Source organism: Petaurus breviceps, unplaced genomic scaffold, assembly GCF_028583685.1.
Source record: "Petaurus breviceps papuanus isolate PSGF00001 unplaced genomic scaffold, PetGlider_PUasm1.0 90822, whole genome shotgun sequence".
NCBI lineage: Eukaryota > Metazoa > Chordata > Mammalia > Diprotodontia > Petauridae > Petaurus > Petaurus breviceps.
Window position 1 is genome coordinate 11,921,995 of NW_027187351.1, and position 26,530 is coordinate 11,948,524.

At 36.0% G+C, this 26,530-nt stretch overlaps 1 protein-coding gene across 4 annotated transcripts in view; it reads left to right on the top strand.

Moving 5' to 3' along the window:
• Positions 1 to 26,530, top strand: part of PRIM2 (DNA primase subunit 2) — a 357,586-nt gene that overhangs the window by 178,248 nt on the left and 152,808 nt on the right. Inside the window, exon 8 of one of the 4 annotated variants that reach the window (XM_069070688.1) lies at positions 7,824 to 8,518. The exons of the other annotated variants lie outside the window; for them this stretch is intronic. Within the exon in view, the coding sequence (XP_068926789.1) occupies positions 7,824 to 7,853 (30 nt within the window). The 3' untranslated portion in view covers positions 7,854 to 8,518. Of the gene's footprint in view, positions 1 to 7,823; positions 8,519 to 26,530 lie in introns of those variants that run through there. 4 annotated transcript variants of the gene reach the window in all.

Below are 26,530 nucleotides of genomic sequence, written 5' to 3' on the forward strand. Positions count from 1 at the left end.
TGTGTGTGTGTGTGTGTGTGTGTGTGTGTGTGTGTGTGTGTGTGTGTGTGTGTGTGTTAAGTGTCTGAGGCTGGATCTGAACTCAGGTCCTCCTGACTCCGGGGCCGGTGCTTTACTCACTGTGCCACCTAGCTGCTCCTGAAATTGGAATTCTCAATGTGGGAACAATCTGCTGGAGATAGACAGGAGAGGGTAGAATCAAAAATGTATTAAGAGCATATGTAATAGATGGCCTTGGTGATGAGAAGAGAAACCTCATCAGAGACTGGAGTAAAGAGGAGAGAATTAGATATTCTATTAAAAGGTTGTGAGATAAAGAGAAAGAGAAACAATGGGGTTTAAAGGTGAAAAGTCTCAATTTTGAGGCTGAGGTTGTCAGCTGAGGGCGTGATTTCAGAGATTTGATGAGAAGGTATGGAATGAGGGCCAGTGTGAGATTAGATAAGAGATTTGTATTGGATCCATTCAACATGATTATTTGATTTACTTGTTCAAGCTTCTTTCATCAGTACAGTAGAAACAGAATGAGACTGATGAAAATAATCCAGGTTTGGGGTTGGCAGGGTGTGGATGGAGAAAGAACAGGGAAGCAAGGGATTTGAAGGTAGATGATAGTGTAGAGTTGATTAGTTAACTAAAGGTTCAAGACTGGTTAGGAAGAAAGTGAAATCAAAGCAGGAGAGATCAATTTGGAAAGTATTGAAGACTGGAAAGATTGAACATTATAGTGAGGTGAGGATAAAGAATAGGTTTAGGAGGAATGGTGCATGGTGAAATTGAATGATAGATTCTGGTTGGATAAAGGAAATTCAGAATTCTTAATCATGGAAATGGAATATATGTGAATGATGTGTTGGGAAGATCAAGGGTGTGATCATCCTTGTGTGTAGCTGAGCTAGAGTAGGGGAGCAGAACATGGGAACTTAGCTAATGGGAGAACTGGGAGGTTAGGATGTTTGAAGGAAGATGAACATTTAAAAATTATGGTGTTTTTAATCTGTACTTTGTAAGCTCTGAGCAAAATGCTAATTTCCATATGCAATGTAGAACAGAAATAGAGAATTGTACATGAAACCATGAATCTCTATTATGTGTAGCTTGCTTTTCCTTTTAAATATAATATAGATTCAACATATAACTTTAACAGCTCTATTGCTTATTTGCATTTTCTTCTGACTTTCCTCATGTTCTCTTTTGGGTATTTATGAAAATTCTTTAGTGACCTTCTTTTCTTTTTTCTTCTGACAGCTTTATTGCTAATTCCTCTTCCGCCCTCTATTTCTTTCCCTCCAAATTGGGGAAGAAACAAACAGCTTTCTAAGAAATATACGTAGTCAAGCAAAACAAATTCCTGAATTGTCCAAAAAATGTATCTTATTCTGCATCTTTAATCTATCATCTAGCTGTTAGGGGGTGAGAGAGGCCTGCATCATCTTCTTGTATGATGGTGGTCATTGCGTTGATCAGGGTCCTTCAATATTTCAAAGTTGTTTTTAGTAATAATTTTGTTACTGTTTAACTTGTTTTCCTGGTTCTTTTCACATCACTTTGCATCAATATCTTGTTTCTCTGAAGCCTTCCTTTTCAAAATTTCTAATAGTACAATGATATTCTAGCACATTCATACAACACAAATTGTTCAGTTATGACACAGTTGGTAGGCAGTCACCTGTTTTCCATTTTTTTTTTTTTTGTTTAACAAAACAACTGCTATAAGCATTCTTGTATATATAGGTCCCTTTCCTCTTTCTTGGATCTAAAACTCTTTGAGTTTTAGGCCTAGTAGTACTATCATTGCACCAAAGACAATGTACACTATTTAGTGAATTTTGGAACATAGTTCCAAACTGTTTTCCAGTATAGTTAGATGAATTCAAATCTCTACTTTCTTTGAGTGTTGGAGAAAATTTGCTTGTAAATCCATTGGGTTCTGTTTTTTTGGGAGTTGGGGTGGGGGGAGAATTTGTTTTTGGCTTTTTTCTTCTGAAATTGGTTTACATAAATTCTCTATTTCTTATTCCATTAATTTGAGTATTTTATAATTTTGTAAATATCCATCTTTCATTTAGGCTGTTAATTTTCTTATAAGTGAGCATGATAGTTTCTAGTAATTTCATTTGAATTTTCTCCATTTGTTGCAAATTCTTATTTTTAATTTTTTTTACTCAGTTTTTTTCTCTCCCTCTTTCTGAGTTTCTCTCTCTCTCTCTCTCTCTCTCTCTCTCTCTCTCTCTCTCTCTCTCTCTCTTTTGCCTCTCAATCCTTTCCTCTCTCTCTAAATGATTAGCTAATGCTCTATTTTATTATTATATTTTTTTGAAAAAAAAAACAGCTCAGTTTTATCACTTTGATGAATTTTTTCTTTAAATTTTATTGATCTCTGCTTTTCATAATTTTGTTTTAGTGTTTAGTTGACTTTTTATCAAAGGTTCATTTGCTTGATTAGTCAGTGTGATAAAAGTGTAGCTTCATGATGAGGTATTAAAGAATATATGCTGAACTCTTTTAACTCAATGCTTGAGTGTGCCAAACAAATGATTACAGCAAAAGGAAGTTAATGTTATATCTTAAAAGTGTTAAGATGTAAAAATTTTCATGAATTATTGTATAAATCAGTGAAGGTAATTATTTTATTTTATCTCAGTGAATTTACACACCACTTTACTACCAATCATTCATTCAGTCAACAGATTGAATAGATGTGCAATGAATATTTGAGTACAAAAAATTCTTGTTTTTAAAGTTATATTCTTGTTATACACATTTAAAATCCCTCTCAGCATTGTTTTTAACTTAGTTCAATATCATTGTGTCGTATTGATTTTTGTATCTCCTTTCTTCCTCTAAAGCTTAAAAAGCTTGCTGGTGTGTTATCCTACTTTTTTTTTCATTGCTGCATTTCAGGTAACAGCAAATATTACCCATTTTCTAGACAAAATAACCAGGGCAAAGAAAGTTAAGTGAATTGTTTAGGGTCAGAGTAATGAAGCTGAGACTGTAGTCCAGGTTCTGCTGTTTTCCAGTATTATTTCTATAGTTTACAGAAATGTGGTTTGGATAATCAGATTTGTCAGAATATCTGAGATTCCAGAAGGAAGTAGAGTATATAGGCCTATATATAACTTGCTTATAAATTCCCCATTCCTAATAACAGCTTCACGAAGGCTTCTTGCCTTTTTGGAAAAAATCTTGGAACTTTTAGAATACCCGTGAGGTCAGAATTCACTTACTGTGAACAATCATTTTTAAGCACCCCCTAGGTGCAAGGCATTGTGATAGACACTAGGGATATAAAGACAAAAGAAAATATGAAAGGTTTGCTGCCCTATATAACATCATGTTTTAGCCTCAGTTTTCTCATCTGTACAATGGCAATAGTAATAGGACATAATTCATGGGGTAGTTGTGAAGATTAAATGAGATAACTTATGAAAAACACTTTGTAAACCTTAAAACACCAAATCAATGGTAGCTATTATTAGTATTGCTTTTGTTGTTATTCCTGCTAACACTAAATAGAACTTATTAAAGTTATAGACCCTTAAAGAAAATACTAAAAATAATTGGAGATTAAATAACCAAATTGTAAAGAACAAATTATAAAATCTGTAGAAAATGTTATCAAAGCAAATGACAATAAAGAGACAACATAACAATATTTATGGGATGTAGCTCATATAGTACTAAGAGGAAGTTTTATATTTCTAAACACTTTAATCAGTAAAAGATAGAATAAGTCAATGAATTATGTATATAATTAAAAAAAACTTGAACAATTCAAATCCTCCTCTAAATAACAAAGTAAAATTCTGAAAATTAAATGAGATAAATAAAATTAAAAACAAAAATCCCACTGAATTGATAAATAAAATTAGGTGCTATTTTATTTAAAAAATTAATTAAATACCTATTTTGATTATTAAAAGAGAGGAAAACCAAATTATTCATATCAAAAATGAAAAATATTTCACAAGTTTGAGAAAATAAAGAAAACAATCAGAAATTAACTTGTCAGAAAATAACAAAAAGCTAACAAAATTGCTTACTTAGAGGAATTAGATGAATACTTAACAAAAAACTAAAATTCCCAGATTAACAAAAGAAGCCGGATATTTCGATAATCTAATTTCAGAAAAAGAAGCTGAATATGCCATAAATAAATTCCCAATTAAAAAAAAATGTCAGGACCAGATAGTTTAACAAGTGAATTCTTTAAAATATTCACAGAACAATATTACATAAACCTTTTCTATAGTAAGATAAGAAGGCACTCTTTCCATCTCTTTCTACAGTACAAATATGGTCTTGACATTTAACCTAGCAATGAAAGAGAACTATAGATCAATATCTCTGATGAACATTGACCCAAAATTTTTAAGTGAAATTTTAGAAAGCAGACTACAACAACATATCAGAAAGGTTACACAGGTTGGATTTTATATCAAGAAGCAGGGTTGGTTCAACATAAGGAAAAGCATAAATATAATCAACCATGTTAACAATATAAATAAAAACACATTTATGTCAGTAGATATTGAAGAGAATTTTGACAAGCACTAACTCATTTTTATTATAAACTTTATAAGTTATAAGGGGAGCTGGGTGGTACAGTGGATAGAACTCCAACCCTGGAGTCAGGAGGACCTGAGTTAAGATGCTGCCTCAGATACTATCTGTGTGACCCTGGACACAAGTCACTTAACCCTGTTTGCCTCAGTTTCCTCATCTGTAAAATGACCTTTGTCAAGAAAACCCTAAATGTGGTCACATAGAATTAGACACAGCTGAAAAATGACTGAACAACAACTAGAAGTTATAAGAATAAATGGACTTTTTCTTAACATATAAATATATGAATTCTGTTTTAGATGCTTGGAAATGACTAATAGGCAGGTAATTATGAGATTGAAGTTCAGAAGAGTGATTAGAGTTGGTTTTATAGATGTCGGAGTCATCTGTGTAGAGAAGACAATTGATCCTATAAGAGCTAATGAAGTCACCAAGAGGGCATAGCAGGGAGCCTCAGGGACACCCTGTATTTAGTGGGCAGGAGATGAATGATCATAAGGTGAGAGATCTAGAGCAGGAAGAACCTTAAGAAACCATCTAGACTAACCCTTCATTTTATAGGTGAGACAGGCTTAGGGCAGTTAAGTGATTTGCCTGAGTTCCCCATGTAGTATCAGAGGAACAATTTGAACTGAGATCCGATACTCTTTCTATTGTACCCAAAGTACTGGCAGAAGGCACTAACGACAGAGACTCCAGAGAAACTGGAGAATGTAGCACCACAGATGCCTGGGAAGAGAGCCTTTTCAGGAGGATGGGATGGCCAACAGTGCAGAGAGGTCAGAGAAAACTGAGAAAAGGCTGTTGAGTTATTAGCATTTAGAGCATTGGTAACCTTGAAGAGAGTTATCTCTTTGGAAAACTTGACCATGAGGGTAATAGGGCTTGAGAAGTCGAAATACAAGGAGGTAGGAAGATACCAAAGACAGAACAAAATAGCTCTGAGCTTAGAAAAAGGAAGGAACCCCACCCCATCCCCTCTTTTCCTGAATCACCTGGACCCTCTGTTCCTAGAAAAGCATAGTAGATAGAGTACACCTCAGATAGTAAGAATCATAGATTTGGAGTTAAAAAGGCCTTGAGAAATCATCTAGTCCAACCCCCTAGTTTTCTAGATGAGGAAAGTCAGGCCCAGAAATTTTAAGTGGTTTGTCCAAAGTCATCTAGAGGTCATCTAGTCCAACCACCTTGTTTTCTAGATGAAGAAAGTGAGGCCTAGCAATTTTAAATGGTTTGTCCAAAGTGACCCAGGTTCCTTGACTCCTAATCTACTTCCTGACTAGCTGTGTGATATTGGAGAAGTAACCTAATCTCTTTAAACCTCAGTTTATTTATCTCTAAAATGGAGATAATAATAGCACCTGCCTCACAGAATTGTTGTGAGCATCAAATGAGATAATACGTTATCTCATTTACATACATGTAAAGTACTTCATCAGCCTTAAAGCTCTATATAAATATCAGTTATCGTTTTTGTTGTTATTTCTCATTCTTATCTTTATATTCAGTGGAATTAAGATGGAGATGGTCCTGGGACACACCACTACTGTTTTTCTTTTATGTTAAACATTTGGCAAAATATCATATAGACAGATAAAATGAGTCCTTAATGGGAATAATAAAAGAAACTCACTTTTATAAAATGCTTTAAAGTTTACAAAGCACTTTCCCCCAATTGATAGTCACAGATAGCCAGGTATTATAGAACTGTTCACAATAGTGCAAACACATTTTAGCTGTCTGAGCTTCAGTTTCTTCATTCACACAAATGCTGGAAAATTCCTCTAATTACTTAACTTGCCATATTTGACTGAAAGAAGTATTTTGTTTGCTTTCACGTATTACTGGAACCAGGGGTTTATTTTATTAGTCACACAAACCCATAATTCCCTTCTCCGAGGTGTTTTTTTTCCCTTTTGTTTAAAGATAGGCCAGTTTGTGAAATGAAGAGATAAAAAGTTAACATTACTGTTGCATAATACCTTAATGAGGGTATATAGATTGTAAAGAAACTAGTGAACTGAGTAGACAATTAAAATATAAATTGTGCTTTTAACCAATATCTAGGCTGATTTATAAGGCTCTTGAATAGTTATATGTTTCCTGTGGAGCTTATGTGTTAAGGGTAATTGTTTATCATGTTCATTTTTGATGTCTTTTAATTTGCTAGAGAGGCAGTGTTGCCTAGTAGTTAGTGAACTGTCCTCAAAGCCCTTCAAGAAAACACATGGTTGGCCATGTGACCCCTGGGCAAACCACTTAACTTCTCAGTGTCCTAGGCAAATCTCTAAGCCTATAAATTGCTGAGAAGTTTCCAGCCTACACTGGTAGAGGCAGTTTCCTCACTAGGGAGTTCCCTATATCAATGAAATCACAGGCCTAGCCCTGATCCCTTTAACTGGATATCCTGGTTTTTACAGGTACTGTCACATCTGAAAAGCAATTTTAAAGATCACCAGTCAAGTTCTGACTATTCCCCTAGACACTACTACAAAGAAATGTCTTCTAATAAGCTTGTTTAGTATTAAATTTTAATTGGAACAAGCACTCGGCTGATGGTAGTTCTTGGTATGCCTGATGGTTTTGAATCAATGTCTTCAAATATGCTCTCTTTTTATAAAATAAATTATGTATATGTGATTAATAAAGCTGGACAAGAAAGGCCAGGAAACTAGTGAAACATGGATACCTGTACACCTAAACTGCGTATTTTTAACTGTCCCTTCTACCATTTTGTTAGATGTTCTGTACTTTTAAGAGTTTTGTAATTCACTCTTTGCATGCTTGATGTCAAATTTTGTTTATTTAATTGGTGTGAGAAACAGCATGACCTAATGGACAAAAAGGTGGACTTGAAACCAAAAAGGTCTAGCCTGAAGTCCTACTGCTGACACCCACAGGCCATATGTCCTTGGACAACTCACTTAGCCTCTCAATGCTCTAGGCAGCTATCAAGACTTTAAGTTGCAGAAGTTTCCGACCTCCATTGACAGAGGGGTTTCCTCACCCAGGAGTTCTCTATACTAATTAAGCCACAGATTTGTCCCCCATCCCTATTCCACCACTGCTGATTTTAAGTTAAATGTCATTATTGGATATAGGGTGAGTTCTATATTTAGAAATGATTCAAAATCAACTGTCCAATTGTTTTGAGTAGGTTGCTTTTATGACTAAAAACTCCTTGCCTGTGAAACCTGGACAGTCTACCAGCACCATGCCAGGAAACTGAATTACTTCTCTTTGAATTGTCTTAGGAAGATTCTGAAGATCACCTGGCAAGATAAGGTGCAGGACCTGAGGTCCTTTCTTGGACTAAACTGCCAACCATTCAAATTATACAACAGAAAGCACAGCCCTAATGGACTGGCCATGTTGTTTGAATGCCAAACATATACTTGCCTAAAAGACTGTTTTACAGACACCTTACACGAGGCAAGCACTCACCCACCTGGAGGTCAGAAGAAGCAATACAAGGGCACTCTCAAGGTTTCTCTGAAGAACTCTGGAATTAATTGCTTGACGTGGAATATGCTGGCAAAGGACCACCCAGCATGGCATACCTACGTCAAAGACGACACTGTGCTCTATGAGCAAAGCAGAAGTGAAGTAGCTTAAAATAACTGTGAGATGTGCAAATTTAGAGAATCCACCTCAGATATTCACGTGGACTATGTGTACCCAGCCTTTGGGCATTCTGAGCTTGTATTGGTTTGATCAGTCATAACTGGACACGCTGTAACGTAATGTCATTTGGTCCTCTTCGAGAATGAAGGACAACAACCAGCCAACCAACCACCTGTATGCCAGGCACTGTGCCACACACTTTACAAATATCAGCTCATTTAAGGACCCTAGGAGTTTATTGTTGTTAGTTCTGACAATTTCTGTATCCCTTAAGTAGTCTTTTGAACTGGTACATAGTAAATGTATTTTGGCAACTAGTAAGTGTCAGTCCTTCTATAAAGTCATGCCTTTTGTTTTAACATCATTGTTCTTTCTGGACATCCCTTAAGTCTTCCCTTGTAATAAAGAGAAAACAAAGTTAAACAAAACCAAACACCAACTCTGTCTGATAAGCCATGTGACATTCTAGAGTCATAGACAGTGGTATTGAGTCTTATGGTCTCCTAGAGGCCCCCAGAATTCACTGCTATGTGATCCTCCCACCTTTTTTGGCTGGAGATGTGTGATTCAAGGGACAAATCTGTACTCACGCACACCTGGACCACCCTTCTAAATGAACAGTACTCCAGTGGACTTTTACTCTAAAATTATTCCTAACAGTCATATTGATCATTTGATGATATGACTAGTTAGATGCTAGTAGAAGAAAGGATGATGAGTCAAAACTGAGCTTAATATCTCTCTTTACTATTTACTAGCATGGTAAGTTTGATTGAGCTATTTAACCTCTCTAAGCTTCAGTTTTCCCAGCTTGTAAAATGGGGGTAAATACCTGACTTGCCTACCTAAAGGGCTATTTGGGAATACTTTCGCATTTTTTTTTAATGAATAAATGAGTACAAAAGCATTTGATAATAATAATGATAGATAAGATTTGTATGGCACTTACTATGTGCTAGGCACTATTCTAAGAACTTTGTAATTACTATCTCATTTAATCATCACAACAACTCTTTGAAGTTGGTGCTATTATTATCTACATTTTACACATGTAGGTTAAACACACAGCTAGTAAGCATCTGATGCTGGATTTGATCTCAGGTTTTCCTGACTCCAGGGCCACCATTCTATCCACTGAGCCATCTAGATGTCTCTATTATGCAATTATTATATCTTAATTACTATGCTAACTTGTGGAGATTCAAATACAAACCCCAGGACATGCCCTGCCCCCAGTGAGCTCACATTCTTTTTAAAAATTTTTTTGGAGGGCAATTGGGGTTAAGTGACTTGCCCAAGGTCACACGGCTAGTAAGTGTTAAGTGTCTGAGGTGGGATTTGAACTCAGGTTCTCCCGACTCCAGGGCCAGTGCTCTATTCACTGTGCCACCTAGTTGCTGCTAGTGAGCTCACATTCTAATAAGCGTGCAATCACTGGAATGGTGAAAGATTTATAGGGTAATTGGTTGATATGTCCTTTCTGGGAATGATAATGTTGATTTAATTTGTATTCTCAGAACTAGAGGTGAATTGAGTGGCAGGGTTTTGAGTGGGCAGGATGTATGTTGGTGGCATATCAGGAAACTGGCCCAGGGAGCTTGGTGAGTCTGGGACTGGATTAAGATAGAGTGAATCTTTAATCAGAAGCCCAGGTCCTTAGGGAAGGGCAGTCCCATTTCCTGTGTATGTTCATATGGTAAAAGGTTATTCCTCGACTATGTATATGAGGTCATATGTTTATTTTGCTTTTTGAAAGGGAAGGGGAAAAATATACACACACACACGCACATGGAACAATCAGAATTTAATTTATAAATAAAAGGCAGTTTCTCCTTTTTTTGGGTTAGGGTAGGGAGAAACTAGTGATTTCAGTGGTTCAGGGAACTTCTGGTGAGGTAAGTCCCTCTACCAGAATAGGTCACCAACTATTCTGAAATCTTAGAAATTTGCCTAAAGGGGCATAGAGGTTACATGACTTGTCCAGAGTCACACAGCTGGTATATGAAGTAGGCCATGAATCTAGGTTTTATTGACCCCTAGGCTAGGCTGTACTTACTCTATGCACTATACCATACTGCCTCTTCAGTCAATATAAGTCAATGTGAATGAAATTTAAAACTTCTTCTAATGATGAAAAAATAGAATGTTTTAATCACAAATTTAGGACTAGATTATCATGATCATCCAACTATGTTATTGTTCTTATGGAAGATGTCCTCTCCTCTTCACCATTCTCATTGTATGGCATTCTACTTTTGTTCTTGGGCTGTGGATAGGTAAGTTTGAATTCAGCTGTGTGGCATACACTGTGTAGACAAGTTTTCTCATCAGACAGTTATAAAATAAATGGTTTTCTATTTCTAGTAGTAGGCATATGACACAAATGATTATCAACAGCACTTCTTCATGTTCACAGCTTTTAATTTGTGGAAACAGCATGTTATTACTTCTTGTGAACCAGAGAAAAGTCTTAACTTCTCTCTGGTTCAGACATACCCTAAAGCAAGCAATTGTTCAATACTCTGAGAATCATTGGGAGTCTCAGGTGTAGTACTTAGAGCTTCTAGTTTATTGAGGAGAAGGGAGCTGAGAATTAGATGTTGCTGCATTGAGTGACACTTGTAACCACTAAATGTAGCAATTGGAAGGAAGTAATGAGTGTGCAAGAGATAGTTCAGTATTTGCATGATGTAGAGGTGGTTTTGTTTTTTAATTGCTCAAGTTTTGTTAAAATGCATAAACTACAGTAAATTTATTGTTGAGCAAAATTTTGTTGCCTCATTTTCAGATGAAATGCAAAAATGACCAGGTCCTTACTCTCTCTTTACTTTTAGAGCTCATATTTCTTAAGACCCAAATAAATGAACTGGTGTGTGTCATGGGAATATAGAGGGTTAATGCATCTTTGAATCAGGAGCCAAGTGAAGAAAACTTTTTGCTGTATGGCACAAATGTGCATTTTGAGGGCCTTGCTTCGGGCATTGGGATTCTTTGTTTAGTTTCTGTGGAGAAACTGGCTTTATTATGAAATGGAAGAATGAGCATCAAATATGTATCTTGAAAGCAAAGAAAATTGGTGTTCAAATACCATGCACACATTTAAGCTATGATGTGGTATTAGCAAATTACTATAAAATTCTTACTTAAAAAAAAGACAGTTATTACCTTAAGGCAGCTTTATTACTTCCTTTTAATAATTTAGTGTGGGTTTATAATTATTACAGTAATAGACTTTACAATTATGACAGCCATGTTTTAATTGCTATTGTACCATTATTGAAATATTTTGGTAGTGTTGCCTTTAGTTTATGCTGATATAATTTACATGTTATTAAAAAGGAACAAATTGCATGTGGTGTCAATTATGTGTGAGTAGTGGAATGGAAATAGAACTTAATCATTTTACTCACTGTTCAGTGCTCTTTTTGGTAGACTGAACAGCTAATATAATGTAATACGCCTATGTATGTATCGGTTGCACATATACACATAAATGATTTTTACTCAGAGAAAGCAAACATTAACAAAGGTATGCAAGATATATTTACCTGAAAACTGTTTACAATTCCTGCAATGCAATGAAATTAACAGTTTGACCTTTCTGAGATCAACTGTCCCAGATAATATCGATCATGTATTTTCAGAGCTCAGTAAGATCTTTTGGAAATTTGATTACCTCTGTTGTTTTTCCCCCTCTTCTCTTCCTCAAGCTATGTAATAAAACATGAAGATGTCAGTGGTAACGGATAGCCATTGCTCAAGCTTGTCCTTTGCTTGTCTGGTTATCCATCAAACATGATCTTTCTGATTGTACTAGAAAGTATGAAATAGTGTCATTGAAAAGCAATCAGTCAGATTCATGTCAAGGTCTTTTAAAAGTTTCGACTAGCTCTGCTGATACCGAAGGATGTATGGCTATGCATAGGCTAACCTGAATACTGCAGAGGAATGTTAGCACTGAGACTCTTGTGTCTGATTTTATTTCCTTGTCTCTTTATCTCATGGCCTACTATTGAGTGCTTTGAGCTTTACAGTGAGGTATAGGTCTACAATGTGGTATATGGATGTATTTATGGTATCCAAATGATAGAAGACTTTCAGGAAAGACCTAGTCATTTCCAAGGCCATCCATAAAAAGGGAGCTCATAATTCCAACAAAATAATGATGGTGGGCAAGGGGAGAGGAGTGGAAGAGTGTATTGAAACACCATTTTTATTCCTAAATCTTTTCCAAATCTACTAAGTCACTATTCTAGCTTCTTAAAATCTTTATCTTTTTCAAATTATTTTTTTTCAATAAAAATTATTTTGCCTCTGAAACTTAAAAAAAGGAAAAAGATGAAAACTAAAGGGCAGATCAAGAAAGAATTGTGAACTTAAACATTAAAAATGGATTAACATTGTGCAAGGAAAGTCAAGTGATAGGGGTTCACATCCCAGCTGTGCCAACAATTAGCTCTGATCCTTGACTTATCATTGTGGCTGTGTGAAACTTCGTACCTAACTTACAAAATAAAGGAATTAGACTACATCTTTGTAAGGCCCCTTGTAGCTTTTCTAGCTTATGGGGCAGGGGGGAGGTATCTGGGTTTGATCCTGGAAGAAACAACTTTATGGGTAGAATAATTTGTATGCTGATAATTTATTTATATTTAAGGTTGTCCATTGACAATAGGAACTGAAAACTTTATTAGCTGTAAATAGGTAGGAGTAATTTACTTGTTTTCTGTGTTATTTTTCTCAAGCAAGTGGGTAGTATTGGTCATAGATATATGTACCTCTCTTTTTAGCTTATTAAGACTTTTATTAATATGTGGTATTTTATGTAATGTATAAGTACCAACAATTACCCTAATCACAAATTTTTTTGGTGTTAGATTTGGCCAGAAGAGCCTCATCCAAGTGAGAAGTCCTAGATTTTGGGGTATGACTCATAATACATACATATAATTACACATATTCATCATTTATATATATATATAATTTGTTGTTGTACAGTCATTTTTTAGTCATGTTTGATTCTTTGTGACCCCATTTGGGTTTTTCTTGGCAACAGACACTAGAGTGGTTTTTCTTTTCCTTCTCTTGCTCATTTTTACAGAAGAGAAACTGAAGCAAACAGAGTTAAGTGACTTGCCCAAAGTCGCACAGCTAGTGTCTGAGGCCTAAATGGACTTGTGAAAGAAGAATCTTCCTGATTCCAAGCCCAATGCTCTATCTACTGTACCACCTAGTTGCCCTAATAAGCATATCTACATTAATACAAGTAGGAAAATATTAGGGATGAGAGATGAGGAAAGATAAAAAGGAAGACAAATTTGATATGCAGACAAAAGAGAGTAAGACATAATAATATGCTAAGACAAAAAAAAATAGGGTTGGTGAATGAGGTGGAATGGAAAGGTGGATAAGCAAAGTAATTGTTGGATGAAAGTGAATCGAATTATAATAACTAGGTTAGGAAAGGAGTATGTGGATAACCTGGTAGCTGAAAGATGCTTAGTCTTGGTCTAAAATTCCAGTTTAAAGTCTGTATGTACTATGCTTATGAAATCAGTTCCTTTATTTGAGGATATATTATAGAGTCAGAAAGAAAGACGGCTACTTTTATTAAACAAGTTGAATTTAATTCTCAGCTAGTATCAGCTAGGTTAGTGAGCTAGTCGTACAGTAGATAGTAGAACACTGTACCTGAAGTCAGAAAGACTTAAGTTTAAATCTGGCCCTAGACACTGTCTTATGTTACCCTACTTAACCGTGGTTGACCTCAGTTTGCTTATTTATAAAATAGGGATAATAAAGGCACTTACTTCCCAGGATAGGAGAATAAAATTTGTTGTGAGGATATAATGAGATAATATTGGCAGCTAGGTGATACAGTAAATAGAGTGCCAGCCCTAGAGTCAGGAGGACCTGAGTTCAAATTTGACCTGAGACAGTAGCTGTGTGACTCTGAGCAAGTCACTTAACTCTGTTTATCTCAGTTCCTCATCTGTATAATGAGCTAGAGAAAGAAATGGCAAACCCCTCCAGTTCCTTTGCCATGAAAACCCCAAATGGAGTCACAGAGAGTCAGACAGAACTCATTGCTTCAACAACAAAATGACTTTGTAAAACTTAGAAAAGGTGTTTAAATGCTAGCTATTGTCATTGCTAATTGAGTAGGTGATTTAAACAAGAACTGTCCCATCTTTTATTGTTTATTAGTGAGGATAACTTTTGGCAATTTGTTTCTTGATCTCAATATTTATTTATTGGAAATTTCTGTAAATTTAGAAACAAAAAAGTCAGTGAGTGATGTAAGTTTTTGCTTGTATTGAAGCCCAGCTTTATGAAATTGGTAAAATAATTAAGTTCTTGCATATTCAAGCGGGCTATCATTGGAAATATTTCAAAAAAATTACACTAAAGTTTTCTTCAGACATTAGTAAGGTTAGATAGGGAAAATAAGTTTTGCTTTTGGATTTAGGAAGAATTAAAACCAAGCATTGTTGTCTAAGAAGGATGTGGATTTAAATCTTGTCTCTGAGATTCACTGTTACAAGAGGCAACCCACTAAACTACTCTTAGCTTCAGTCAACTCACTCATTAAGACTATTTACTTAATGGATTTTAATCTTTATTGATGGAGAGATGGAAGAATGGTTCTTGAAGTATTCATTTAAAATGTCTTTTAAAAAACTACATCTTCTGATGTAATTTTATAGATTATTGCGATGTCAAGTATTATTAAACCATAATTAAACATATTAAACCATAACTATTTTTAATTAATCAATTAATTAATAATAACAATAATTTAATTAATTAATTAACATAATTTTATATTAAACCAGAAAAAAAAATCCAAACCCAAACATCCCTGTTCTCAAAAGCTCACACTAATAGGAGAGACAAAATGGAGGTGGTTATATACAAACAAAATACATACAGGATAAATAAGAGTTAATTTTAGAGGGAAGACACCAAGACTTGTATAAAGTAGGACTTGGGTTGATATTTGAAGGAAGTCAAGGTGAGGCATGAGATGGAGGAGGGAGAGTGTTCCAGGCATGGGGGATGGCCAGTGAAAATGCCTAGGATTAGCAGATGCAGTTGAAGGCTCAATAAAGTCACCAGTGTCAATTGCAGAGTATATACTGGATTGCAAAGTATGTGGAGGCAAAAAAGGACTGGAAAGGTAGGAAGGGGACCAGATTATGAAGGGCTTTAACAGAAAATTGAGCATTTTATTTTGGATCCTGCAGGTGATAGGGAACCACTACAATTATTGAATGGAGGGGAGGGCAGAGACACAGTCAGACCATGCTTACGGAAGATCACTTTGTCAGATGAGTGGTGGATGGACTGGAGTGAGGAGAGGCTTGAGGCAGGGAGACCAAACAGCAGGCTATTGCAGTAGTTGAGGAGTGAGATAATGAAGGCCCTGCACTAGGGTAGTGACAGTGTCAGAGGATAGAAAGAGACATACATGAGAGATGCTTTGAAGGTAGAAATGACAGGTCTTGGCAATGGACTGGATATGATGGTTCAGAGAGAATGAGTAGTAGAGAATGATACCTAGGTTTCAGGCCTGGATTATTGGGAGAATGGTCATAGCCTGGATAGTAATAGGGAAGTCAGAAAGAGGGAAGGGTCTTTTGGAGAAAGATAATGAGTTCAGTTTGATGTTGAGTTTAACAATTCTATGGGACATACAGTTTGAGATGTTAGGGGAAAGGGAATAAGCATTTATTAAGTGCCTACTATGTGTCAGGCACTGTGCTAAGTGCCTTACAAACATCTCATTTGATCTTTATTGCAGTCCTATTAAGTAGGTGCTTTTATTACCCCCTCCTTTTATAGTTGAGGAACTGAGGCAGACAGATTAAGTGATTTCTCCAGGGTCACATAGTCAAATATTAAAAGAGAATATTTGGATCTAAACTGAGATTGGTTTAACTATTTGAATTAAAGGAAAGAGGACAATGTACTTCTTTAATGATGCCTGGATGTGTTATATTAATGCAAATTATTTTCATTTCTTTTTCAAGACTTAAATGTGAATAGAAAAGGCATATAAATACTCATGGGGATGTAGTTAAAAACCAATCAAACATCAATTTAAGAAGCTCATTTTGGAGTGACTGAAAAAGAAATTAAATGGAAGAAAATGATAAAATAGGCTAACTTTTCTAAGGGGAAAAAAAGGCAGATGCTGTTTGTGAATAGAATAGGGTATCATAAGCCTCAGCTAAACAGAGTGAATGCAAAAATAGTACTGTATAATGATGATCCCAGGATGGAGAAATAAACTGTGAGTCAGATATGGAGACATAATGTGATGTTTCACACTTAACTAAAAAACATTTCCTGTATCCACAAAAGCAATCTTCCATTGAGGAAAGAATCAGCACTGTGAGGCAACAGGGAGAATTAAGTCCAGGAGGACAGAAAAATAGCTGAAATAAGTGGATGAATGCCTCCTAAAAGCATCTGTGGGCATACACTTTAGAGGTGTGCTGTGTACCAACTAGATGAAGTAGTATGTAGAGTGCTGGCCTTGAAGACAGGAAGCTGTGAGTTCAAATCCCATCTTTGATACTTAATAACTTTGCAGCTCTGAACATGACACATATGCCCTCCGATCCTGTTTCCTTGTTTATAAAATATGAATAATAATAATAAAAGCACGTCCCACACAGGATTGTTGTGAGGAGCAAATGAAATAGCAGACGTAAAGTGATTTGTAATCCTTAAAAATGCTATATAACTGTTAACATTGTCCTGGTATTACATATTTGAATTAATGGCTTGAGAATTCAGTGGTGGGTGGAAATCCTCATATATCCTGGTTAATTAATTAGTTTTCCTAGTGTCTTCAAGTATCATACTCTTTTCTCCAAAGAATTATGTTCTGTTCTGGAAAATAATGGCTATGGGTTTTGGAAGGAGACTGCCCCTTTCTCTTCCCCAATTCAATTCAGTTCCACCCAACAAGGATTTACTGAGCATCAGCTACATACAACATACCACATGTGCTAGGTACTGGGGATACTGCTTTTAAAGTAAAAGAGTCTTTGCCTTCAAGGAGTTAAACTTCTGCCGGGAGGGGTGGGAACAATACATATATAGATAAGCAAATTTAAGTGTGAAGTTAGGTAGTTAGGTGGCTCAGTGAATAGAGCACCAAGCCTGAAGTCAGGAAGACTCATCTTACTAAGCTCAAATCTGGCCTCAGAGACTACCTGTGTGAACCTAGGCAAGTCATTTAACCCATTTTGCCTTAGTTTCCTCCTCTGTAAAATGAGCCGTAGAAGAAAATGGCAGACCACTCCACTATCTTTTCCAAGAAAACCCCAGCAAGGGTCATGAAGAGTCAGACTCCACAAAACAACTCTACAAAACAATGAAACAAGTATATCCAATACTTCAGTACTTGGGCTGGGGTGGGGGTTTCCTGATAATTAAGGGAAATCAGAAAAGGCCTTATGTGGCAGCCAGGAGTTGAACAGAGCCAGGAAAAAAAAAATAGGGATTCCAAGAGGAGAGAACAATTGATAAAATGATAACAATCTAAAAAATATACACTTAAAAGCTATAAGAACTTTGCTCAATATAATGAACATTCATGATTCCAGAGGATTGATAATGCACAGAATAAGACACACATGAATACATACACACAAATATACGTGTGTATATGCATATATATTATATGTGTGTGTGTGTATTTATATGCAACCATGGGGGAATTTGTTTTGCTTGACTACATATTTTTTTTAAACAAATATCTTTTTTCAGTGAGATAGGGGATTGAGAGAGAAAAATCACTTTCTGTTTGTTTTAAAAAATAGAGAAGGGATGATATAGAGGTGAAATATTGCATATGGATGGAATCATTGTATAATTTGTTTTACTTATTCGTTTTAACTTGTTATAAGAGACATCTCATGAAAGAGTAATCTGTAGATGTATGTAATGTAAAAACAAAACACATGAGTAAAACTGAAAGTGACCAAAATGAAGGAAGTTAAATATTCTAGGTGACATCTCGTTGGCACAGTGGACAGAATGCTACTGGCCCTGGAGTCAGAAAGACCTGAGTTCAAATTTGACCTTAAATACATATTAGCTAGATGATCCTGGACAAATCACAACCTTTGCCTGCTCCAATTTTCCCATCTATAAAATAGGAATAATAATAATATTACTCACCTTCTAAGGTTGCAGTGAGAGAGAATGAGATAATATTGTAAAGCACTTTGTGAATCTTAAAACTATATAGACACTGTCAGTGATGGTGATGATGATGATGATGATGGTGGTGGTGGTGGTGGTGGTGGTGGTGGTGATGATGGTGATGAATGATGGTGTGTGAGGGACAGCTTGTGAAAAGGCACAGAGATGGGCAGCAAAAAGAAAGGCCTAATGAAGGAAGCATCAATTCAATGTGTTAATTTTGAGTTTGGTAACAAAAGTTCTCACAGGAAAAACAAAATGTATTTTTTTCCACATGTGAATTTTTCATATGCTTTCACATGTGCATTCATATGCCTCTTTCACTTTGGCAATAGAAATTGAATTGCAGAATCTTCAACAACTTATTTCAGAATATTTGGTGAAAACCTTATTTTATTACAGATTAATAGTTAGCAGCATTATGTAGGAGTGATGATCATCTAGGAGAACAAATTAGGTTTCTCTTCGATTTTTCCAAGATTGTAAGTTATGCTCTAAACAGATAAGATGATTGTCCATATGTCTGACATTTGTTATGTGAGGTAGATGCAGCAAAAAGTTAGAGGGAATCATGGACAGTGCTAATCTTAGAGGAGATAAGCAATAGGGATATAGAAGGCCCAAAGTCTGTCTGGATAACCTTTTAAACATTTACTAGAAGGCTACATATACGACAGAGCACATAGAAAAATTTATGTGCATATTTAGAAAGCTTTATGAGAAATTTCCACATGATGGCATTCTGCTTAAGCATGATGCTATAGCCGTAAAGAACAGCAGAGTACTGGAAAACCTGGGTAAGTACATTTGATTTAGGGAATTTATAAATCAACAAATATAAATTAAGGAAAATGTGATTAAAAAAAGTCTTTGGAGATGACTTTGGATAAGGAATTTTAAAAATTTTGTGTATACTCCATAAAGTTATATTTAGAACAATTCAGAATGATTTTCAGTGATAACTAAAGCCCTCTGCCTCTTCCTTGTGGTGAAAAGGTGACCCTGGATTTTCAGACTGTGCTAGTAGAGCACAATCTCTTATCATTTCCAAGTTGGTAATCTTCAGTTGCAGAATTGGTGATAAATTGTGTTTCTGTTGTCCCAGGACTAGCATATCACTCAATTTACCCTGAAGTGATGATCATTTTGGCCATAGTAGTTATCAAAGACTGTTTGCTGAGTTATATTGTAATTGCAATCTGAATAGATGGGTGATGATAACACATGGTTGGAATTTTAGATCTTTGAAGTGTATAGGATCACTATTTTTGGAGAGGGGGTTGCTAGGTCTATGATTTGGCATAGGATCATATATATTAAGTTGAAAGGAAGCTTAAAGGCTTTGATTCCAATCCTTCATTTTCAAATGAAGAAACTGAGGTACAAGAGGCTATGTGACTTGCCCACAGTCATGCTGATATTGAGTTTCTGAAACAGGATTTTAAACCAGGTTCACCTGACTTGAAGTCATTTCATTGATTTAGGGAACTCCTGATAAAGAAACACAGGGTTATCAGTACAAATTGACAATTGTTCCGCAGCTTGTCTTTATTGGTTCTAAGAAATCTCAACTGAAATGCAGATTGTGATAAACTGTTCTATAAACTATCTTGATTAGTTGTGATTCTAGTTTTAGATGACACACTCAAGTGAGAAAAATGACAGTTAATTTAATTGAAGAGGAGAATTTAAAAATAACATCCTTTGCTAACATACTTGTCTCTAGAGGCAGCTGGGCAGTGCTGGGCCTAGAAGTGGAAGACCAATCTTCTGGAGTTCAAATCTGACCTCAGATGCTTACTAGCTGTGTGACCCCGGGCAAGTCACTTAACCCCTGTTTGCCTCAGTTTCCTCATATGTAAAATGAGTTAGAGCAGGAAATGGCAAATCACTGTAATATCTTTGCTGGGAAAATCTTAGATGGGGTCATAAAGAGTCAAAAATGACTGACCAGCAACTTGTCTGTACAGAACTTATCAAGATGTGTGTATTTACAGTCTTTGAAAATTACTCTTTTCTTTTTCTATTGAGGGAAAGATTGAGAATCATACTGGGGCAAGGAGACAAAATGAATAGAAGATACTCTGTGGAATTGATGGGAGATAATTAATAGCGTCCTGGGAAACAGTTCTTTTGACTATAAAGGGCTGATCCACTGCCTCTTACCTCCATAGGGATTGCCTTCCTTTGCCCTGAATTTATGGGTAGGCATAAATGGCTGATACTATTGCTGACTGAGTCAGTCACTTAGTCATTTTGTAAGATGCCCCCCTCCCCCCCAAATGGGAGAACTTTGGCTCAAATAGTCAAGCACCTGGTATTCCATTTGCTAAGCCTTTCTTTTGAGAAATCCAATTAAGGCATTCTACTATAGTAACCCATGAATTTGGAACTGAAATTTGAGAAATTGGGTACTACGGATAAAAGTCAGGCTGTGATTTGTTTTGTTTTGTTCATATTGTAAGAAAAGCTAGTGGTTCATGTCCATTCATCATGGCATCAGTCTTATTACCTGTTCTTGTGCAAGCATCTGTTTGCATTTTTAAGTCTTATAGGACACTGGTAGAGTTAGCTCTTATATCCCAAGCTGCTCCTCATACCATAGACTTGATTTGTGATCAAAAGTTGGCACTGGGATGGATGTCGGTCTGCCTGCGGCTGTTTTCAGGTTTTGACTGTTGTCAGTCCTTCATATCATCCAGACCCTTGAACTGGAAATGTCTTGTTAACTCTGTGCTGTTTAATATTCTGTGTAAATTAAACTACCTGAGCATGTTTAGAGCTGAAATGGAGGCAATGCTTTTTGCTTGACAAGGTCAAGGTGGGTTTTTATATCTAACATATCTTCTATCTTGTTCACTCTTGGCTGATAGGGCAGTCTCCATGTAGTTGGCATTGTGTGTGGGAAGCCACTGGTGTAAAGAATATCAAATGAGAGAGGTCTTTGGCAACAGTAAAGTGTGCAAATGGAAGGTATTAATATTACTGATAACATATCTGACCAAGCCTGTGGAAGTGAGAAACATGGAGCAGAGGAGCAAATTTGTTTTCAGAAGCCAGAGGGATATAATGCAGAGTCTCCCAGTTCAGATTAGTAATTGGGATCAGTTGCTGTTAGAAGAAAATGGAGTTTGGAAAGACACGGTTTTCAGTTGTTAAAATCAATGAAATTAAAACAGCAGCTGCTTGTAAAAGTTAATTTTATTTGACATCTGCCTTGGGTCTAGTGATAGAAGCTCTGGTTCTGGCGAGCAGACTTTGTTCATTAAATACTGTATCCTTCATTACTGTGAGATCTGTTGATATGAAATAATTTGTAGATGGAGCAGAAGTTGATGCTATTAAATTATTTGGTTTACATAAACATAAGCTGTCCATTGAAACAAATGTATTTGAAAATTTGTGGCTGAGATTACAAACAAAGTTTGTAATTTTTAGAGATGACTGTATTGAGGCCCAGAGAGGTTATGTGATCTGCCTTTTGTCACCCAGGTGGTAACTGCCAGGGATGGGATTTGAACCCAGGTCTTCTAATCTTCAAACCATTTTACCAGAGAGTCCTTAGTTGTCTTTGTTCAAGTAGTAAAATGTTGATGCACATGGGAAAAGGGGGTCACCTTTTTGCTGACTGCCCATCTTGGATGTTTTTAAGGTACAATTTCAATATTAGTGTAGATTGTCATTCATTCAGTTCCTACTGGATTTTGCAGAGGCTGAAGTGAGCGAGAGAGGGTAAAAGCACCAAAGAATAAAATTGAGCAATATTTTCCAAGTAAGCATTGTTTTCCTGTCATTTTTATGTGTTTTAATTTAGCCAGCGTTGGGTGAGCAGTTCAGAGTGAAGGGATTTATTATTTGAAAGTGAAGCCAGGCTTCCTGTTCTTCATTTTCAACTGATTGAGACCCGTTTCTTTTCAAAATTTCTATTGACTCCAGAGAACCACTTACCATATTTTCTCATGCATCCCCTCCCCACCCCCCCACGCCCCTATCCCCCTCTTGTAGGCCTGTGTCTCTCCCGCTCCTTCTCTGTTTTGAAAAAAAAAGTCATTAAAAATGTTTTCTTTGCCCCATGCACTTTACTTTTCTGGGGGGAGGGGTGGTGGTAGTGGTGGTGGTATTGCTTCTGCTACAAAATTGCAGCAGGCTAGCAGCACCTTTTCCCCCTGGTTTTGAAAAACACTATTCAGCCTCTCTGCTGGTAGCAAAGTGTTTTCTTTTCTAACAATTTTCACTTCAAGGGAGATTCGTTTAACTTGAGAGAAGAAAAAAAGGGTCAAATTAGAGGTTCATCTGATTGCTTTATTACCTTAAAGATCTAACACCTTACAGCTGACATTTTCTGCTACAGGTAGACCTGACTTTGTAATGTTGGGGCCTTGTCAGGCATTTTCAGGTCAGAAAATCACAGAATCTCAGAATTGGGAAGGAGCATAGAGAACATCTGGTTCAACCTGTAACTGAGCAGGTATCCCATTTTCAGATGTTTCTAAAAAGTTAGCCTCCAGTATCTGTTTAAAGACTTCCAGGAATGAAAAACCTATCACTTGCCAATTGGGTCAACAATATTTATTAAGGACCTACTATGTACAGAGCACTGTGATAAGGTTCTTTACCTTAAAATAGCAAGAATATGGAATAAAGATGTCATGGAGAAAATGAAGAATTAATAGAGGTAACGAGGCAGGCCCTTCAACCTGTGCCCTTGCCTGTTCTTGCTTATCCAATAACTTCAGAACAATTTTATTTCATGAACAGTTTAGATAAGAGACTTTGGAATAGTTCTAATTGTTAGGGAATTTTTTTCTTACATGAATATTAAATCTTTGTTACTACAAGTTTTACCCATTGCTGGTAGTTCTGCCCCTAAAGACCATTTAAATTTGACAAGTCATTCTTCTTCCGTAAGTTTTTTAGATATCTGAAGACAGGTATGTGACACTTGACTTTTTTCTAGGTTAAACATTTCCAGTTCCTTCAACCACTTTTATGTGGCATGGTTTCTGTACCCCTGACATCTTCCTCTGAATGAGTTCCAGGTTGTCTGTGTTCTTTCTAAAAGTGTGTCTGTAGTGGAGCACAGAACTCCAGATATCCTCAGATCCAGGCAGCAGGATTATCAAAGCCAATTCAGGCAGTCTACAAGCATTTATTAAACACCTACTATGTGAAAGGAAGGAAGGAAACAAGCATTTATTAAGTGACTATTATGTGTAAGGATCTACTGAGTGCTTTATGCATATGATCACATTTTATTGTCACAAATGGGATATAAGTGCTATATTAACACCTACCCACCCCCAACCCCTGCCCCCCATGCATTTTACAGTTGAGAAAACTCTGGCAGACAGAGTTTAAGTGACTTGCCCAAGATCACACAGCTAGTAAGCATGTGAGGCTTCTGAACTGTGCACCTGGGCACAAAGAAAGACAAGACAAAACAAACAAAAACACAAAAGTCCCTGCTTTCACAGTCTAATGGGAGAGATAACATGCAAACAACTGTGCATTTTCCTTGTTATGAATATTTTGTTTTTATGAATGTAGCCTAACTCACATTACCTTTTTTGGCTACTGTATCACCTTCCCCCCCCTACCCCGCCCCCCCCTTTTTCTTTTTTTTTTTTTAACATAAAATGTTAACTTCCACAGACAAGTTTAGGTATTCAAAGAAATGTATTAAGAAAAGGAAGTATGAAAAATGGGCATGTGAAATTAAACAAGGAAATTTAAGAGATTGTAAATGATTGCATGTGTAAGTTTTTGATATTTACCAATTATTAACATCTACCCCAGAGATGTTTATGTTGACTTTAACATAGTAGTTACTCATTGCTCCTATTTTGTTAATCTTTTTTTCATTTCCTACCCATCCCCGTCTTTCTACACATATATGGCATGGATCTTTCTCTATTACGGTTTTTAATAACACAGTTATGTTCAGTTTGTACATTGTACTTGTGGTCTTCCTTTCTTTACACTACATGTGTGCGTGCATGCATCCAAGTCTTCTCATACTTTGGGACGCCTTGCATACTAGAAGCTGGGTGGTATAGTAGAGAGACCACTGGTCTGAGCAACTGACCTAATAAGTTGTCTGGTCCTGAGCAAGTCCTTTAGTCCTTCTTAGCCTCAGTTTCCACATCTGAAAAATTAATAATATTTTATATTATTATACATTATAACATTAGAAATAAATAATTGAACACTACTGGGGCGGCTAGGTGGTGCAGTGAATAGAACATGAATAGAACACTGGCCCTAGAGTCAGGAGGACCTGGGTTTGGATCCGGCCTCAGAAACAACACATAAACTAGCTGTGTGACCTTGGGCAAGTCACTTAACCCCAATTGTCCTCCAAAAAAAAAGGCAAAAATAGTTAATTGCACACTATATAAATTAGTTGTGAGAAAGGTGCTATGCAAATCTTAAGGTGCTACAAAAATATGAGCTATTATTATTATACTGTATGACAATCACTGAACTTAAATGCCAACTGTATCTAAGGGAAAATGTTGTTATATGTGCTATGGAGGATACAAAAAAGAATAAGGTTCTTCCTTCTTTCCAGGAATTCACAATATATAAGGAGAGGTGATTGCCACACAAATGTCTATACTGTATATGAGGTTATATAATAAAGAAATTGCCCTTTTTGGAGGGGAGTAACTACTTAATGATAAAATAACTACTTTTGAAAATGGTAGTAGCACATTTGTTCCTTATTTGTAATTAATGTAGATTTTTAGAATTGCCAGTTTTGCCATTTAAATGTGATCAATTTTCTATCTAAATGGCAATATGTGAGCATAGCACTCATTTTGATTCCGTTGTTCAATTTTAACTTCATAATTAAAAAGAGATCACTGAAAATCTTGTACAATAACTTTATAGAACAAAGTATTACCTAATGTGACAGACTTAGATTTATGAATGATTTCATAATTTTAGACTCCTCAATATTGCCCCAAATAGCCAAATTGATATTTTTAATTATATGGTTTTTATCTATATATTTTGTACTTTTTATATAGCTTATATTATATTTCTACCAAGGCAGCTAGGTGGTACAGTGGAGAGAGAGCTGAAGTTAGAGTCAAAGAAGGTTCAAATATGGTCTCAGACATGTATTAGCCATGTGATGAAGTTAGTTGACTTCTTTCAACCTCAGTTTCCTCATCAATAAAGGGGTAGTAATAATATCTACCCAATAGGCTTGTTGTGAGGATCAGATGAGGTAGCATATAAAATATTTTACAAACCTTAAAGTGTTATATAAATGGTAGCTATTATTATATTTTATTATATATAACACTAGTTTCTGTCTTCCATTGTACTCTTCCGTGATGGATTCAAGTAGATGATTATTAGATCTTTGCAATTACCCTGGGGACCAAAGCTTTTTTTTTTTCTTATGCAGCTAGAGTAGTTGTTTAATTTGTATTGGTATTTCAAGGTTTCCTTAAGCTTCCCATTGCTTTCCACCATAATTTTAGTCTTATTTTCCATTTTACCTACCAGAAAGCATAGCATACTTATTTTGTTTTTACCTTTTAAAAAAATTATGAACTTAATCATCAGTAAACATGAACATTTTAGTATACAGAAAGCAAAAAGAGAAGATTCTAGTTGAAATTGTGAACTTCTGTTGGTTTTTTTTTTTTTTGAGGGGGGAATGCAGGGTAATTGGGTAAAGTGACTTGCCCAAGGTCACATGGCTAGTAAGTGTTAAGTGTCTGAGGTCGAATTTGAACTCAGGTCCTCCTGACTCCAGGGCTGGCACTTTATTAACTGTGCTACCTAGCTGCCCGAACTGTTTTTTAAAAAAGCTTATATTAAATTCAGTATGGTACTATCAAAGTTGTGTAGTTTAAATCCCCTTCAGAACTTCTTTTTGATTTCCTTCTGTGTATTTTTAAATGTTTTATTGTTGCTGCTTTTTATACATCTCCATCACTACACACTCTTTTAAAGGCCTGTCTTGGAGAATATTATATAAAAATATCACACTAATATTTGAAGTCTCTTGTAAGTGACAAAAATAACAGTGTGTGTTATGTGAAATGCTCCGAGAGAGAGAGAGAGAGAGAGAGAGAGAGAGAGAGAGAGAGAGAGA